The sequence below is a fragment of the Vanessa cardui genome, chromosome 2, assembly GCF_905220365.1.
Source record: "Vanessa cardui chromosome 2, ilVanCard2.1, whole genome shotgun sequence".
In the NCBI taxonomy this organism is placed as follows: Eukaryota; Metazoa; Arthropoda; class Insecta; order Lepidoptera; family Nymphalidae; genus Vanessa; species Vanessa cardui.
Window position 1 is genome coordinate 5,476,862 of NC_061124.1, and position 16,897 is coordinate 5,493,758.

The following is a 16,897-nucleotide window of genomic DNA, read 5'->3' on the forward strand; positions in this document are numbered from 1 at the left end:
CTTACCATCAGGTGGCCCATATGCTCGTCCGCCTACCTATTCCATAAAAAAAAATCAATTATGTAAAATTATTTACGATCGAAATTTGTAAATTTTAAAGAAATGAAAATAAATTACTGAATGATGAATGAAATGAATCACTTAAACTGTTTGTTTTGATATATGAAGTATCCTTTAACGTATCTTAATGAAACTTGTCACAATAGAGTCAGCGTTACAATAATACGTTACCAGACCCGACTACGCACTTAGCAGTTCCTGTTGGAACACATCCGCTTTACCCGTTCCGATTTCATCTAAACGACGCGGTCGACAGTGTTAGGCTTAAGTATTCGTATATACAGAACTAAATGTGCACATAAAACTCCTAACATTACAAAGGCGAATGTTACTATGTATATTCTTGTTTTATTGTGATAAATTCAGAAGTAAAATTATTTCTTAATAATGATAATATTATGTTTAATATTTAAAATACTAGTACCAGTCGTGATTTATCGTTGTTATGCATAAAAAGTAGCGCTTATTTTTCCTAGGATTACAAGCTTGCTAGCAAGCCTCTTACTAAATTTTATCAAATTCGGTTCAAATATTTGGTCGGGGAGGAGAGGCAGATCGACACCTCCCGTGCATAAAGTCGTATACGACGATTTTTAACTTTCATCTTTGCATTGCTCAGCGACCAAATACAGTTTGTGATTAATTTCGGTACACAGCACAAATTTTATGTAAAAAGTATAATAAGGCCTTGATTGAAATAAAAATTCAAATGTCAGTTAAACTTTGTAAAAAATAAAAACTTACGACTTTATTCTTATGGTTATAAGGCCTTTACTTTTATATGAAAATATGAAACGATACATATAATCGTAAGTTATAATTACGACGTATAAGCCACAAAACACCAATCGTAATTTCAAGATATTTCTGTTTATAATATTAGTACAGATTCAAAACATCTTAAATCACAGATACATTAAAATTTTTAAAGAATAGAAAACAAATGAAAAACATCTAATCGCGTGATAATGTTCACCAACGCTATTGTCGCAGATAGGACGAATCACCTCAGAACTTGTGTATTAAAAGTTCACCCCTACACGTGCTCGCTATAAATTGACACGAATTCCCTCTGCTAATATTTCCCTGTCCAATATTAAATGATACACACAAGCCACTTATTATGTTTGTGGAACTTATAGAAGAATTCTGAGACTAATTACTCCATTAGGGTCAGCCATTTACCCCATTTTGCTTTATGTAGGGCACATAACGATTTTTCCACTCTGGTTAAGGGCGTGACGTTATGACATTAGCCACTAATGATATTTTTTTTGTAAGATGTCACGTTGAAATTTTATTTTAAATATTATCTATTTAAAATTAGTACCTAGTTCAAATAATGAAGCGTAATAATTGGAAGTTAATTTCATACATGACATTCGATATTTTTATGACATTTATAGGCTTGACAGATGTTCCTCCTGGTGATAGGTGTTCACCCCTTCCCATAGACATTATTGACGTAAAATTTTTAAAACTTTTAATCATAGCATGTTACTCTTAGCCATTGTAGTTTACACTAGGTCACTCACCCTTTAGGCCGGAACCTAATATAAGCGGGTGGTACCCAAACGAGGCATCGACAAGGCATCAATTATAAGTTCGTTTAAGTTGTTGTTGTATACTAATCGAATAATGAACATGACTGACTTGAAGGACGTAAGATGAAATATTACTTTTTGCTTTTTTTTCATAATTTAAAATAAAATGCAATGGCATATGCTGAACTTCGATGCTTAATGGTTTGGATAAATTCTTATTCTATCAAGTAATCCAATAATATAAATGTATTAAAAGTTTTTTGCTACATATAAAGGTAACTTTGATATTTTGTTTTCTTCGTCAATTAGTATGAGACAAATTATTATAAAAACGTTGCACTTAAATTTGAATTCGCACTCTACATTAAAGATTTGCGTCTTACGTTGACTGGGACATAACAGCTATTTCTTTTGAACCACCTGATATATCCTTTATTTGGAACATTACGAGAACAATAACAGTGTCAATTTATATAACCCAATTATGACAATACATAAAGTTATGACTTAAACCGATAATATAATGGTTTGCATTAGCGGGTAGCAATATACTTGTTTATTTAAAATTTACTGTCAATATTATGTGTTTGTGTTTCATAAACAACATACTGAGTGTTATTTCGCACAGCGAATCATTTCCGTCATTCATTACGGGCGATATAATCAATAAATAGAGGTATGATAATTTCATTTGCATATTATTAAATTACAATGTGATATTATACACGAATGAACGGTAATGATCCATATAATACGTGTCTGTTTGTGATTCCCAAACAACCTTGATTTTTGCTTTCTAAAATTGTCTAATTTTGGTAATCACAATCGATCATAAAATTGGCTTTGTAATAGTCACCATTCCTTACATCATCTATGTTCCATCAATCTCACTATCTCACTCACACATCAAATTGGAACATAATTAATATCAAGTATTTCTGTACAGCCTTAGGATATATATGTAGCAGGTGGCAGACAGGCTTTCACGCCTTACCTTACCACCAAGGCAATATAACGGTGAACAAATGGCTATTTGTGAGTTACCAAAACAATTACATATAATTGTATTAATGTACTTGTCTGCCTATTGGCTGTTACTAGTGTTGAATGAATGAATGAAATGAATGTTTTAACATATAAATTAGTAAGAAAAAAAATTGACGTAATTCTCACGTTTTAGATTGCATAGCATTATCCTTTATATTCCATGTCATATATAATTTGACGCACATTTACAATTAGAACATAATAAAAAGTAATGTTTATATGTTCGTTTCGCAGTCTTATAGTATTCTTAAGCCATTCATTCTATTTAGTTGGCTTGAACTGTTTTTGTTAACGCTTGGGTTCCTCCATCCAAATCTGGAATAATAAATTCCACGTAGAATGGGTGGCGCGCTGTTAAATCGGATAATAGCTTCCAAAAACGGAATTTGCGACATTACTTAGTTACTTATCAAATGTGCACATGTCACATTGCATACTAGCTGATCTAAAATGTTTTAGAAATTTTACGCTTTACTAATATTTTTGCGAATCAAAAAGTTATCATAAAATATATAGATAATAGACTTATTATTTGTATTTATGTACTCTGATTAAAAGATTGATTGATACACTCAAATTCAAGAACTGTAGTCATTTATTTATTGCGGGTTGATAAATGTTGTTGTCGGTAAATCAGTGTTATAGAGTATTATGCTACCGGACCGATGTCCACTGTACTGATTTATATTTCTTTGATTTGTTTTGATTTGATATCAATCCGCGACAAATATCTGATAGTGCTGCTAACAGTTATAACCGGGTATAAATTGCTATATAATTGCAACACTGGTTAGATCGAAAATGGCGATACGCGATTAAGTTTTACTCTGTAAATAATAGTTTTATCTTTTTCAGTGCTATACCTACGCAAAAATGAGACCATTAACTATCAAATGAATCATACCTCCTATTTTAATATAGGAATTAATAAATAAATTATAGATATATTAAATACATATGTGCATAATTTGTGTTTATAATTCATCTCGTGCTCGGCGGTGAAGGAAATCATCGTGAGGAAACCTGCATATGTCTAATTTCATGGAAATTCTGCCACATGTGCATTCCACCAACCCGCATTGGAACAGCGTGGTGGAATATCCAAACCCTCTCCTTAATGGAAGAGGAGGCCTTATCTCAGCAGTGGGATGCCAATCTACAGGCTGTTACTTTACTTTACTTTACGTTACTAGATATATTAAATTAATATAATACTTTTTCGTAGACAAGGCCGATGCTGGTCGGTCAGTGCGTGCCAGCTTCATGTAGCAAGGATGCGTTGAAAACTCTATTAGACGCGTCTGAAGAGCTGATCGCCGCCCGCGCCGCCGCCGTTGGCATCGACGCCTCTTTCACCACTCTCTACGTCCGCCCCGTGCCAGGCTCCTATGACGTACTATATGATCCTAAATTTCACATTCTTGGGTGAGTTTTTAAATTAATCAGTTATTTTGTATCACATAAGAATTTTTTTTGATAAATAATTATTTGAGTTTGCTAGAAAAATATACTTTTTATAATTATACACTTATAAGAAAAAGTTTGTCACCAGTCTAGGAAACTTCGTTCTTAAAAAAAGCTTCAATTTATTTCTATACAAAATATTACATTCAAAAATGATACCACAAACATTTGAACGAAATAAAATAAGTACATTACAAGACGAAATGAATTTTATAAAAATTTTATATAAAGTTAAAAAGAAATTTATTGAAAATGTAGAATTATGCCACACGGCACGTTGCCAACACTGTTAACAACTTCTACATATAGATACATATAATGTGAATATATATACATAGATAGCAACATATAATTTCACCGTTATCACGGCGCGGCTTTGCGCGTGTTAGATAGATTACCTGCTTTCCTCTCAGGGTAATGCTCTTGTGGATTATCGGACGAACAAAGTAATTATAGTATCATAAAAGTAGTACGTTACTTTGGAGATTAAGAACGTTACAATTCGAAACAATGGACGAACGTAAATATAAATAGCCCAGTAGTTTCGTAGCCGTGCTAAATGTAGGTGAAACGAGGTAAAAAATTTGAAATGTTGCTCTACATTTTCCGTAGAACATTGTCGAGACTAAAGCCACCTTGTTTCACCAAGTATATGAACGTAATCCGGATAGAATCTGCCAAGTAGTTATTTGTTGCATCGTCTGCAACGGGCTCGTTATTTTAAATTGCTTTGTTCAGGCTCTGTTCACACAATAACCGTTTCATGCTTCTAATGCACGGATAACATCGCTATCATATTGTTAATTTTAAACGTACGCTAAAGAAATTCCGACATTGATATTGAGTGTTCTTATCTGCCTGCGAATTATTTGTTGATGAAACTATAATCTCAGTTGTATGGTGGCTCCTTGGCACTGCATTAAAAGGTTTTATTAGGATGTCTGAATTTGAAATAACGTATATCTTAAGTGTGTACATTTTTTGGCATGCATAATAAATTTTTCAAGGTGATATATAAGACTATGTATATGTAACGACAAATAATAATAATAAATACGCTATAATAGTAATATATGTTATGTGATATTGATAAAATTCTTTCGCTATCGAATTGTAGTTCTTAACTATGTAAAAGCATGCAACGATATATATGTTTTATAAATTGCTTGTACATATAAGACATGTTACTTACTACTGTTAAGTTAAACATATAGAAATAAATTACTGGGGATTTAGGCTGGTCAACTCAAAATTCCACTTTTTCTTTATAGCTATAACAAAAGTGAATACACGTATATTTACAGTATATGTATATATGTACAGTATATAGAAGTGAGACTGAAAATAAGATAACATTGTGATATCGAGGTATCTAGTGTTATTATCGAGGTATTATCGAAAGGAAAAAAGGGTTTTCCTGTAAAATATGATCCGTTTCTCTGATCACGCATTACGTGAGAAGCTCGGATATTAATGGAAATAAGTTTAGTCATAAACTCTACACTTTTTTGAGGATATATATGCGTAGCAAAAATATTACGATATGTGTTCAACTTAGTTTATGAAACAAAAATTACATCGATACAGTGCATACAAATTAAAATACATATGATATTATAATGTTGTAATCTGTTAATCCTTAATTCTATTGTACAGATGTATATTCCTTTAAAAGAGCAATGTCGTCGTTGGTCGCGTTAATACTACAACACAGTTTTACACTGTCGCCGCTGTTATCTATATCTATCTACATACATCTTGTTAATGATGCAATATAAAATAGATAAATTATTATTATTCCGAAAAAACAACGAAATTACCATACCTCTCTAACCTCGTACTAAAATGACATGTTTTCACAAATGCAAAAACACAACACTATGTAAGCTTACTTACTTGGTGGTAAGGCTTTGTGCCAGCCCGCCGTAGGTACCACACACTCATTAGATATTCTACTGCTAAACGGTAGTACGGAGTATTGTTGTGTTCCGGTTTGAAGGCTGAGTGAGCCAGTGTAGCTACAGGCACAAGGGACATAGCATCTTAGTTCCCAAGGTGGGTGGAACAGTGACGATGTAAGGAATAGTTAATATTTCTTACAGCGTCATCGTCTATGGGTGATGGTAACCACTTACCTCAGGTGGCCCATATGCTCGTTTGACAACCTATACCATAAAAAAATCTTTTTAACAATAATATACTTATCGAAATGAAATATAGTATTTAATGTTTCAATTAATAAATCACACGTCGACATTAATTATATTCCGCTGAACAAAATGTTACAGCGCTTTATCAATTTAATTATGATTAATGTCGTGTCGGTCGCCTGTCCAGAATTTAATGTGATATAATCCGTAATACAAGATTTTCTAATTTATGAAAATGATGTAATAATTTTATGATTTGTGCCAGCTGTCTGTCTGGGTTCTAACTTACATATTCTACCGCCAAACACAATACTTTATGATATTGAGTTTCGATTGGAAGGGTGAGTGAACCAGTGTATTTAGAGGCACATGGGATGTAAACGTAGAAGATGATTTCTCACAGAGCAAATGCGTATAAGTGACCGTGTTGCCAGTCTGTCAAGCTATTTGAAATAAAATAGTAATATTACTTATTATTTATAAGTAGATTTTCCATCACATGTACGAAATCTAATGATTTCTTTCAGCGAGTGTTGGTTATATAACGATGTTTCCGTCGCCAAAAATTATGATGTATTAAATCAGCGACGCATTTAAAACGATAACCGATTATTTATTTTTCAAAAAGTATTAGAGAAAATTAACAAATATTTTACGATAAATCTATTTAACAATTTATAAAACCGATACAGAACAACATAAATGCAAGATAGAATCCGGAATTATGCAAAGCAGTATTCCGATAGCTATAAATAAACATGAACTTATTTATTATGTATATTCATAACAGGGCTGCGATGCTAGTTGTTCTGCTATGGATGTTCGTTGCTTCAATCTACGAAGGGTACCTCGAGCGCCGCTATCGCCTCAAGGAACGAGAAGACCTGGAACTCGCCAACAATAATCATAAGCCCACTGTTGGTACATCATTTCAATATTCAATTTAATTTAACAAGTCTCATAATAACTTAATATAATTAATATTAATTTAAATCTATATTAGTACTATAAATGTTAAAGTAATTCTGTCTGTCTGTCTGTCGTTCTTTCACGACCAAACCGCTGAACCGAATTTCATGAAATTTGGTAGGAAGCAAAACTTAAACTCTAAGAAATGACATGGACTACTTTTTTGCCTCATGATAACCAACTTCCTTAAACACGAGCGAAGTCGCGAACTACTAGTTTAAATATAATTTATTATATACTTTATACAAATACATATGTTGGCCAGTTAAAGTTCAAACACAGGAGACGTAACATTTTCAAGTCTCGAATGTCGCTCGGTAAACAAAACCACTGTAAATACGGCCAACTTTGTCCAAACACCTGCTGTTCTCGCTCGTGTTCCAGGTTTCATGAAAAAACATTTTTCGATCTAAATTCCAGTAAATTTACTTAAGATTCCCTCTGAGCTTAATACGTATCTCCAGTACACGAGGTATCCCGTTGTAGTTGCTCCCGATGCTGGCTTTAAATTAAATCGTAAACAATTTTGCAAATGCTCAACCCGAGTTCAGCGAGCGGGAATTACAAATGCTGGTTTCGAAATTAATCTTTTATTTGCAACAACGAATAATAAAATCCAACAATGCCAATTTATTCAATACTAATATACATTTTATATAAGGTTTTTTATAGGATAATGATTTTATAAAGTACCTTTAACTATAGCGACGATCAAAAACTTACAAAAATATATTTTTCAGTCAAATAATAATGCAAACGATGGTGAAAAAGTATCAGACGAAGACAATAAAGATAAAGATATACGTCGAGAAACTTGCGGTAAGTAAAAAATTCTAGTTGTTTAAACACAACAACAACAACAACAACAGCCTGTAAATTCCCACTGCTGGGCTAAAGGCCTCCTCTCCCTTTGAGGAGAAGGTTTTGGAACATATTCCACCACGCTGTTCCAATTCGGGTTGGTGGAATACACGTGTGGCAGAATTTCTATGAAATTTGTTACATGCAGGTTTCCTCACGATGTTTTCCTTCAGTGCTGAGCACGAGATGAATTATAAAGACAAATTAAGCACATGAATCAGCGGTGCTTGCCTGGGTTTGAACCCGCAATCATCGGTTAAGATGCACGCGTTCTTACCACTGGGCCATCTCGACTCTGTTGTGTTTAATAAACACATAAAAATAATATTATTTTACTATCCTACATTATACGAATACATAAGACTTTGGTGAGAACGGATACTGGATTTACGATCTCAATAAAACTTTATCTACCTACGATTTTTTTGGTTTTAAATTAATGTAAATGGGTATCAAATGAGACAAAAATGACATCAATTCAAATGTTTCCGTATTGTAAAAGCAGGTGCCGAAAATTATAAAAAAATATATTAACCTTCTAAAATTACCCTTTCAATCTTAACTAAAACATTTATTTCACACTTGTCACATCAATATTCTAGATAGAAGCAGGTGAAATTGTGCTGATATTGTGACTATACCAAAAACAAAAACTCCTCTGAATCACGTTGCATCTTCTGATATGAGTCTTATGTGGTTTTAAAACATTATATGGTTTAAAATTGACATTGATTGGGATGTTTTTGTTCACAGGAATGTGGTCCGAGATCATCCTCTCATTTTCTATACTCTCCAACGGAAGAGCAATTCTTGGCACCCAAAAGCCTAACGATGGCGCTCTCACGTGTCTGCATGGAATGAGGTAGGAAATCAAAAACTTTAATATAACCTGAAAAATATTTAATTTAAATAATATATCTGAAATATTGACTTAATATCCGATGAAAAATTTAATGATAAGCTATTTTATCGCATAAATTTCAACGGATTTCTCTTTGAGCTCGAGCTTGAAGCATAATTTTATGTGGAAACATGATTGAAAAATAATAGATTTACGTGATGTAAATGGCTATAAATTTTATAATATTAAAATCAATATTAATGTCACAGATTACAAAAAGTTTAGAAGTTATTCTTCGAATAGTTATAATCTTAAATTACTTGTGCTGAAATAATACCTGAATTTTTTTTCAGATTTATGTCAGTTTTGTGGGTAATTATGGTACATACCTATCTGACCATTTTCTATATCGCTGATAACAAAACCATGAGAGTTGTGACTGAACGAAATTTTCTGTATCAATCAGTCGGCAATGCCTCGTATTGTGTTGACACATTCTTCTTTATAAGGTATTATCGATACAGTTATCATAACATTACATAATATTTTAAATGCGAATATTTTACTAAACTCTTAATCTTTCAGCGGGCTTCTCGTAACTGTTCTATTTTTGAGGACGGAAGATAAGAAAGCGAGTAGAAAATTAAATAAAAAGCCAGAAAGCGCCGATAAGGATATAAACAAGAACCTAAACGGCTACACGAATCCTGCATTATCGGTCTCCGTTATAAGCCAAGAAACGTTCTACGAAGATTTACTTGATCAACCAACGTCTAAGGGCTATTCCAAACAGGAGATTCTCAGAATGACCAAATCGTTTTTCGTGCTGTTTCTTTATCGAGTCGTAAGATTGACTCCAGCGTATGCGTTTGTCATTGGACTGAACGAACTGGCACTGCGGTACACACATGATCACACGGTATTCGAACCCGCCATATTCGACCACATCAATTGCGACCTCTACTGGTGGCGCAACTTGCTTTATATTAATAATTTGTTTCCGCAAAAGGATATGTGTATGGTGTGGTCCTGGTATATGGCAAACGACACCCAATTCTATGTTATTGGTATTATACTATTATTAATATCTGTAAAGTGAGTATGAGAAAATTCACTAATCTTAAAATTAGTTTAAAGTGCCCTTTATTTTCTTAAGAATTTAATATTAGTTACATAATCACAAAGAAACAGTACAAATATGCACAGGCGGGGTGGAAGTGGGCGAGAAAACAGAATTATTTCTCACAATCTTTCCTTTTGCTCTAAAGCATGAAACATTAACGCTGCTAGCGAATTCACGAGTTGATTTAAAATTAAAACATTTAAGTTACAATGTATGTGCTGAGACGTTGAAACTTTGTTACAGACATATAAGGTTCGCGATGGTATCTCTGATCCTGGTGATGGTTAGTTCCTGGGCAACCACTATCTACGTATCAGTGTGGCACCAATACAAAGCTCGTATACAGGAACCCTTCGAAATGTTCGATCCGCTTTATGACAAACCTTGGTCAAGAATTGGACCGTATTTGGTCGGTAAGTTTATAGAATCTCCTATACATTATATTGTAAAAATAATATTTTAAACAGGAAACCAGATGTGAATATGTAATATGTTGATAATTAGCATTGCTTCCTAACTTTAATTTCCTGTCAAGGCATGGTAGCGTCCGATTTGAAATTCAAAATTTTAACTCGCAGTCAAATTCGGGTGCTCAATGAAACTTGTTTGCCAGAAAAAACTATTTTCTTAAAGCACTAATTGTACCCAAGACCTCAGAATTTATGAAGTGATAATTTAAATTTTATAAAACAAGCATGGTGGTTATAATATGGATACGTTTAAATATTTCATTAACGCTAATATTTATTATATTGATTGTTTCTAAAATAACACTTTCTCACTCACTCATCAAACTTGAACATATCAATGCAAATACTTCTTTGACACAATATGATTGTCGTTAAAATAACTGGCGGATCTATGGGCATAGGTTTGCCTAAAGTTCCCAATTAAAATACTGAAATACCTCTAAATTTGCATTAAAATTAAGCGATACTGTTATTTTATACTTTGATGGTCTTATTAAACACAAAGAGGGTGACTATACGTAAGTTATTCTATCTCTTTCCTCCATTAGTATTTTGATAATTTTAAGAAGAAGATAGAGCATTGTGTACATACAGCTATACAAACAATATACGACGTCTATTAGTGAGGTGAACACTTTAATATTATTATATTAGTCTCATGAAATTCTAAGAGCAAGGGACGTAACATAATTTATCCCAGAGACAGCGAGGTGCTGACGATATATTGTAACTGTAAGGGATATGATTTTTGAACTACGTTACTTAATCTCTTATAATTAATTATAAATTTCTCGGCTTAATAATAACTACGCGCTTATTTACAATTTATTATCAGACTATTATTTGTTATATTACGAACATTCTCTAAACATAAACTAACATAAGAAGACACAAATAACTAACACAAGAATTGTCTTCATAAAATCGTTTATAAAAATATATTTAAAGAAACAAATAACAATAAACAAATCTAAATGATGTAATCGAATTCCTAAAAACCTTCAATTAACCAAAATCAAAAATCAAAATCAAAATAAACTTTATTCAAGTGGCCTTTCACATGCACTTTTGAAATGCAAATAACAATTAAGTGAAGCTACCACCGGTTCGGAAAGTAGATTCTACCGAGAAGAACCGGCAAGAAACTCAGTAGTTACTCATTTTCAACATTTAAATACAAAATCATGTTAGTTAATACAATTATTTAAATTAATATATCCTACGAGGAAGTCAACAGGTATTAAAATATAGCGATATATGTTTCGGACACGGAAATTCATTTCAAACCCTATACTTTTTTATTTTACTTGTCATTATAATTTATCTGTGAAAGGGAATCAAAACATGTACCTATATACACCTACCTCTATGCATTCAAAGCTCAATGTACTTCTTAAATGGAAAGGTGGCCGTATTTGTGCAGTGAGATATTTTAGAACTGTATCTTTTCTTAAATTAATATATTTTTTATCAGGGATGATGGTAGGATGGTACCTTCATAGGACTAAGTGTCAAGTACGAATTCCATACTGGCTCGTGGCTGTGGGCTGGCCTACAGCGATGGTCATAATCACTACCTTGATCTTCGGCATGGTTGACGGGTACTTTGAAGTTTGGCCCACAGCGTTTTACGTAAGCGTTGGGCACACAGGTAATAAATTATCAAATTTTTAATATTATATTTAATAATAACAAGTTTGTTTATAAGTTAATAGCGACATATTGCGTTATATTGCGACCAAATTACATACAATATGTTACATAAAATATAATTATAATTGTATGTTATTCTGATGTATAACCTATATTATTGTAAAATTTCATCCAAATCCCTTCAGTATTTTTTTCGTAAAAGAGTAACAGATATATACACATGCATCCTTACAAACATTTGCATTTATAATATTAGTAGGATATTTTAATGGTAAATAATCGATACTAATATTATTAATGTGAATGTAACTCTGTCTGTTCATGGATAGACAAAACTTTTTTTGCCTAACACATGACAAACGAACCCTTAAAACGCGAGCGAAGCCGCGGCAAACAATTAGTGTATAATATAAGTATACTTATAATTTTTATTTTGTCATTTTATATTTTTGTTCAAAATTATTATATTGATTCTTTTCAACAAATCAGGATGGGGAGTGGCTTTAGCTTGGATATCCATTGCGTGTTGCTGCGGTTACGGTGGACTGATCAATTCGGCGCTCTCGTACCAAGGGCTGTTGCCTCTGAGCCGGCTCACGTACTGCGCCTACCTCGTGCACCCCACCATCATGATGTACACCTCCTTCCTACTCGACGGCCCTTTGCACCTACAAAATTCTATGGTTGTGAGTATATTTATAATTTGTATCTTATACAATAGCCCACTATAATTGACATTGATAAAACTTATAACTATTGTAATTTTATTTCAAAGTTGCAATAACAACTTTGACATTAAAAATATATTTTTTCAGGAATCAATAATATAAAAACTTTTTTATTAAGAATCCTAACCCTATTGTTCTCATTATTTATATAATTTGTTTGTTATTTTTTGTATTTGAATTCAGATAACTTTAAAGGTTCGACACATCATTTGAAAGTTGTGAATCGTATTCGAGATGGCACAAAGCATTTAATATCTTCAATTTAACAACGGTTCTGCTCGATGCTTATAAAATAAAATTCAAACACAATTTTCGAATATATTTTATATTCAATTTGTATACTAGAATACGCTATAATATAATGTTGAATAGTCCTTTGTCCCGATACATATATATAAGTATCCGAATCTATTTCATTTGGCAATATCGGCCTTTCTCCGACCTCCCGTATACATTGAATGAATATATAAATAACACAAAATCTATTCTTAGCTTCAACACGAGAAATCCTATTGCCGCCGCGTTTCACTTTTTACGTACGAATTTCCGAACGGATATTGTTTATGGGTACAACTTAATACGCTAAAGTATTTTGGTATCATATCCCTTGAATAGCAAACGAACAATATTTGTATATTATTTCATATACGTAAATTCAATCGATCAATATACATTTTCATTTTATGTAATTGATTAATATGTAGCAGGTCAGTGTGATAAGTAGTATCGAAATCTTCGATTGTTTTATGAATTATATAGCCCAGTGGTTAAAACGCGTGCATCTTAACCGATGATTGCGGTTTCAAACCCAGGCAAGCACCGCTGATTCATGTGTATTCCACAAACCCGCATTGGAACAGCGAGGTGAAATATGTTCCAAACCTTCTCCTCAAAGGAAGAGGAGGCCTTTAGCCCAGCAGTGGGAATTTACAGGCTGTTGTTGTTGTTTTTATACATAATTTTACTAGACACATAATACGTTAAAAAATCAAGCACACGCATGCCTTTGTCCCAGTCAAAATTAAAAATACACATTCGAAATTAATATTCTTAATTAAAACCGACTTATTAATTTTCAGCTAACAATATACGCCGGTTACGCGGTAATGGCTTTTCTGGCTTCCTTTGCTATATCACTAGCATTCGAAGCACCAGCTGTCCGCCTACTGAAAATCATCAGCGCTGGAGACAGAAGTAAAAAAACCGTCGATTAATCACATACAAATTAAACTGCATCATTATTAAACATAAAACGCTGGACCTAAACAACAATCTTTGTCTTTGTCTTTCTTGTTAAATTACCATTAGTATGACAGAGACGGTATACTGTTTAAGATTCTCATCGTTTTTATGTTTATTAATATGTGTGAAGAGGATGAGCATCGTTCGACTCTGAACTATGTAGCTCCAGGGAATTCCACAGCATAGTAGTTCCCCGACGATATAACGTTGTCTCTCCGTAAGAGCTTTATTTAGTTATAGTAGTTATTTAAACACCGCGAACAATGTTTTGCGTACCATTAAATACTTAAGTTTAAGATAATAATGTGAGTCATATTGAGTTACCATTTTTCGCCACAGATAATATAAATAAATAAGTAGTTACATTTATTGTATTATATTTAGTCATAAAAATAAAAACTCTTTTTTAATTTTTTATGGAATAGTATTTATATTATATAATTACATGATACAAAATGTACCAAATTTGAACAACTCTCATGAAAATAGCATTGGTTTGTGTATAGCACGGAACATTATAATTACACATATATATTTTAAACATAGTACTTTTTATATTTGTCTAAAATTACGTTAAAATAATTCGCTTTAACAGATAATGTAAAATTGATTTGGTCCATAAATGTACCTGCTTTTGCGAATATATGTGTTTATTGGTTCTGAGCACGCGATATCGTGAAAGCAAATTACTTATTGATAGTAAACACAATTCATATTATTTTCTAGGCAAAATTCGATTATACTTAATTTTACTCTCAAATACATTACAAGAACTTTACTCATTTTATGATTATGATTATTATATTTATAAACGAAATAGTTCATAGATGTAAGAAACTAAGAGTTACCATTAAATAAGTTTAATGAATTACTTCGATATTGTACCAAATTACTTTGACCCTTACAAACACTAGGTACATACAAGGTGTGTTCTCGGGTTTCCATTACCCAAAACTCGTCGAGTTAAACAAACGAACTTGGCTTGACTCAAACTCCGATTACTTTGACCTATTAAATAATGAATGCTTCTAGAGCAAGTTATCTGAAGTTAATTTGTTGATACGGTCATGAAATGAAATGTTACTTACTAAACGCTGCTGTAAAACCTCAATTTTATTATTCGAATCAAAATCAAAAATGAAATTAAACTTTATTCAAGTAGGCTTTTATAAGCACTTTTCTCGCCATCGCCATTTAACAATTAAGTGAAGCTACCACTGGTTCGGAAATTAGATTCTACCGAGAAGAAGTGACAAAAAACTCAGTAGTTACTATTTTTCAAACATTTAAAAAATACAGTCACATTAGTTAAATACATGTATGTAATGTATCCTGCCTGGAAGTCAACAAGTATTAACTCCACGATTTTTTATCATCTGTGAATTCCTGTATTGAGTAATATGCCTTTTTTACCAATGTATTTTTTACAAACGAAAGAAACAGCAAAGTAAAAAATGTCTGCGGAATTTTATTAGTCAGAATACTTCAATTTATATAATTTTGTTGTCCGAGTTTTGTTTGTATTTTTTATACGTCACCTTTATATGTATCTAAGTTTTTAAGTGACTCATTATTGTTATATAATATGCAAATACTTTGTAAATATTGTATATTTAATAAATAAAAAAAAAATTGAATTTCTAGTCGTCAATTGTTTTATTTGATTTATTCTTCTGTTTATTGTCAATTATTTGTAGTGGTCTCCTTGATAAGTTTTTTTTATAACTTCAGTTATTGGAATATAGAAACTAAAGTAACAAATTGTGCTAATTAATGACAAAACTGATGGCAACATTTAATTGACTAGATATTGCAAACTAACTTTTAGAAGATGTTTTTATACACATTTCATTTAAATAACATATTTAAAATTAGTATTCTATATATAAATACATGAAGTAATAACTTTACACTCCATTATTACCAAAAATACGTTAACATGGGTATATGAAATTTAAAACTATTAAAGTTTATGTGGAGAAAAAGTGTAGAAAGCTAATATTTTTATAAAATATTCATTTATAATACATAAAATTATAAAAAAAATTACTCACACTACGATTATACGTTTAATACGACATGTTCATGAATGTTTCATACTGCACAATACACGTCATCTCGACGATCAATGATTTTTTTTAATTGTAGTAAAAGCAAGGTCATATTTACATATTTTATTAGCAATGAATTACGTCCGAACTCCAATGTCCAATGGGTAACCACTAGAATAGAAGTAAATCACTCAGTTTTGGGCATAGACCCACTCACCTGTCCAGGGCAGGTAATTAATTGGCAATCTATTTTATATTATAATTCTATTATAATTCAATTCAATTTACAATGGCAAATACAGTTGACTTTATATATAAAGTATGTTAAAAAGCTAAATAAATTAGTTCTAAAGTTGTATTTGACCAAAAATTAGTAAATAACGTCGATAGAAGTCGATCACAAAGCGAATATTGATTTTTACATTATTTATCCTCGAAGCGCTGAAGAAAGCGAGAACGGATAATATTTTTTACAGTTTGCTCTAGAGCTGACATTAGTGATTTAATGTAATTTCATTTCAACTTATATTTATTCCAAATCGGTCAACTAAAAATATGGCGACTTTCGTTCTTTCGACTTCTTAGGTAGGTTCTGTCCTAATATCGTAATATTATCAAAGAATCTTTAAAGATACATAATCTAATTAAAGATACGTTGTATCTTTAAGTTGTTGTCATATTAGCAACTATAAAA

At 32.0% G+C, this 16,897-nt stretch overlaps 1 protein-coding gene across 2 annotated transcripts in view; it reads left to right on the forward strand.

Annotated features, from left to right (window-relative positions):
* Positions 1-14,584, forward strand: part of LOC124540424 (nose resistant to fluoxetine protein 6-like) — a 63,873-nt gene extending 49,289 nt beyond the window's left edge. For both annotated transcript variants that reach the window (XM_047117976.1, XM_047117986.1), the window contains exons 4-13: positions 3,877-4,076; positions 7,056-7,182; positions 7,975-8,053; positions 8,849-8,957; positions 9,290-9,445; positions 9,522-10,031; positions 10,303-10,472; positions 12,004-12,180; positions 12,672-12,868; positions 13,990-14,584. In XM_047117976.1, coding sequence (XP_046973932.1) covers positions 3,877-4,076; positions 7,056-7,182; positions 7,975-8,053; positions 8,849-8,957; positions 9,290-9,445; positions 9,522-10,031; positions 10,303-10,472; positions 12,004-12,180; positions 12,672-12,868; positions 13,990-14,124 — 1,860 coding nt within the window. In that variant the 3' untranslated portion in view covers positions 14,125-14,584. The remainder of the gene's footprint in view (positions 1-3,876; positions 4,077-7,055; positions 7,183-7,974; positions 8,054-8,848; positions 8,958-9,289; positions 9,446-9,521; positions 10,032-10,302; positions 10,473-12,003; positions 12,181-12,671; positions 12,869-13,989) is intronic.
* Positions 14,585-16,897: the final 2,313 nt, after the last annotated feature.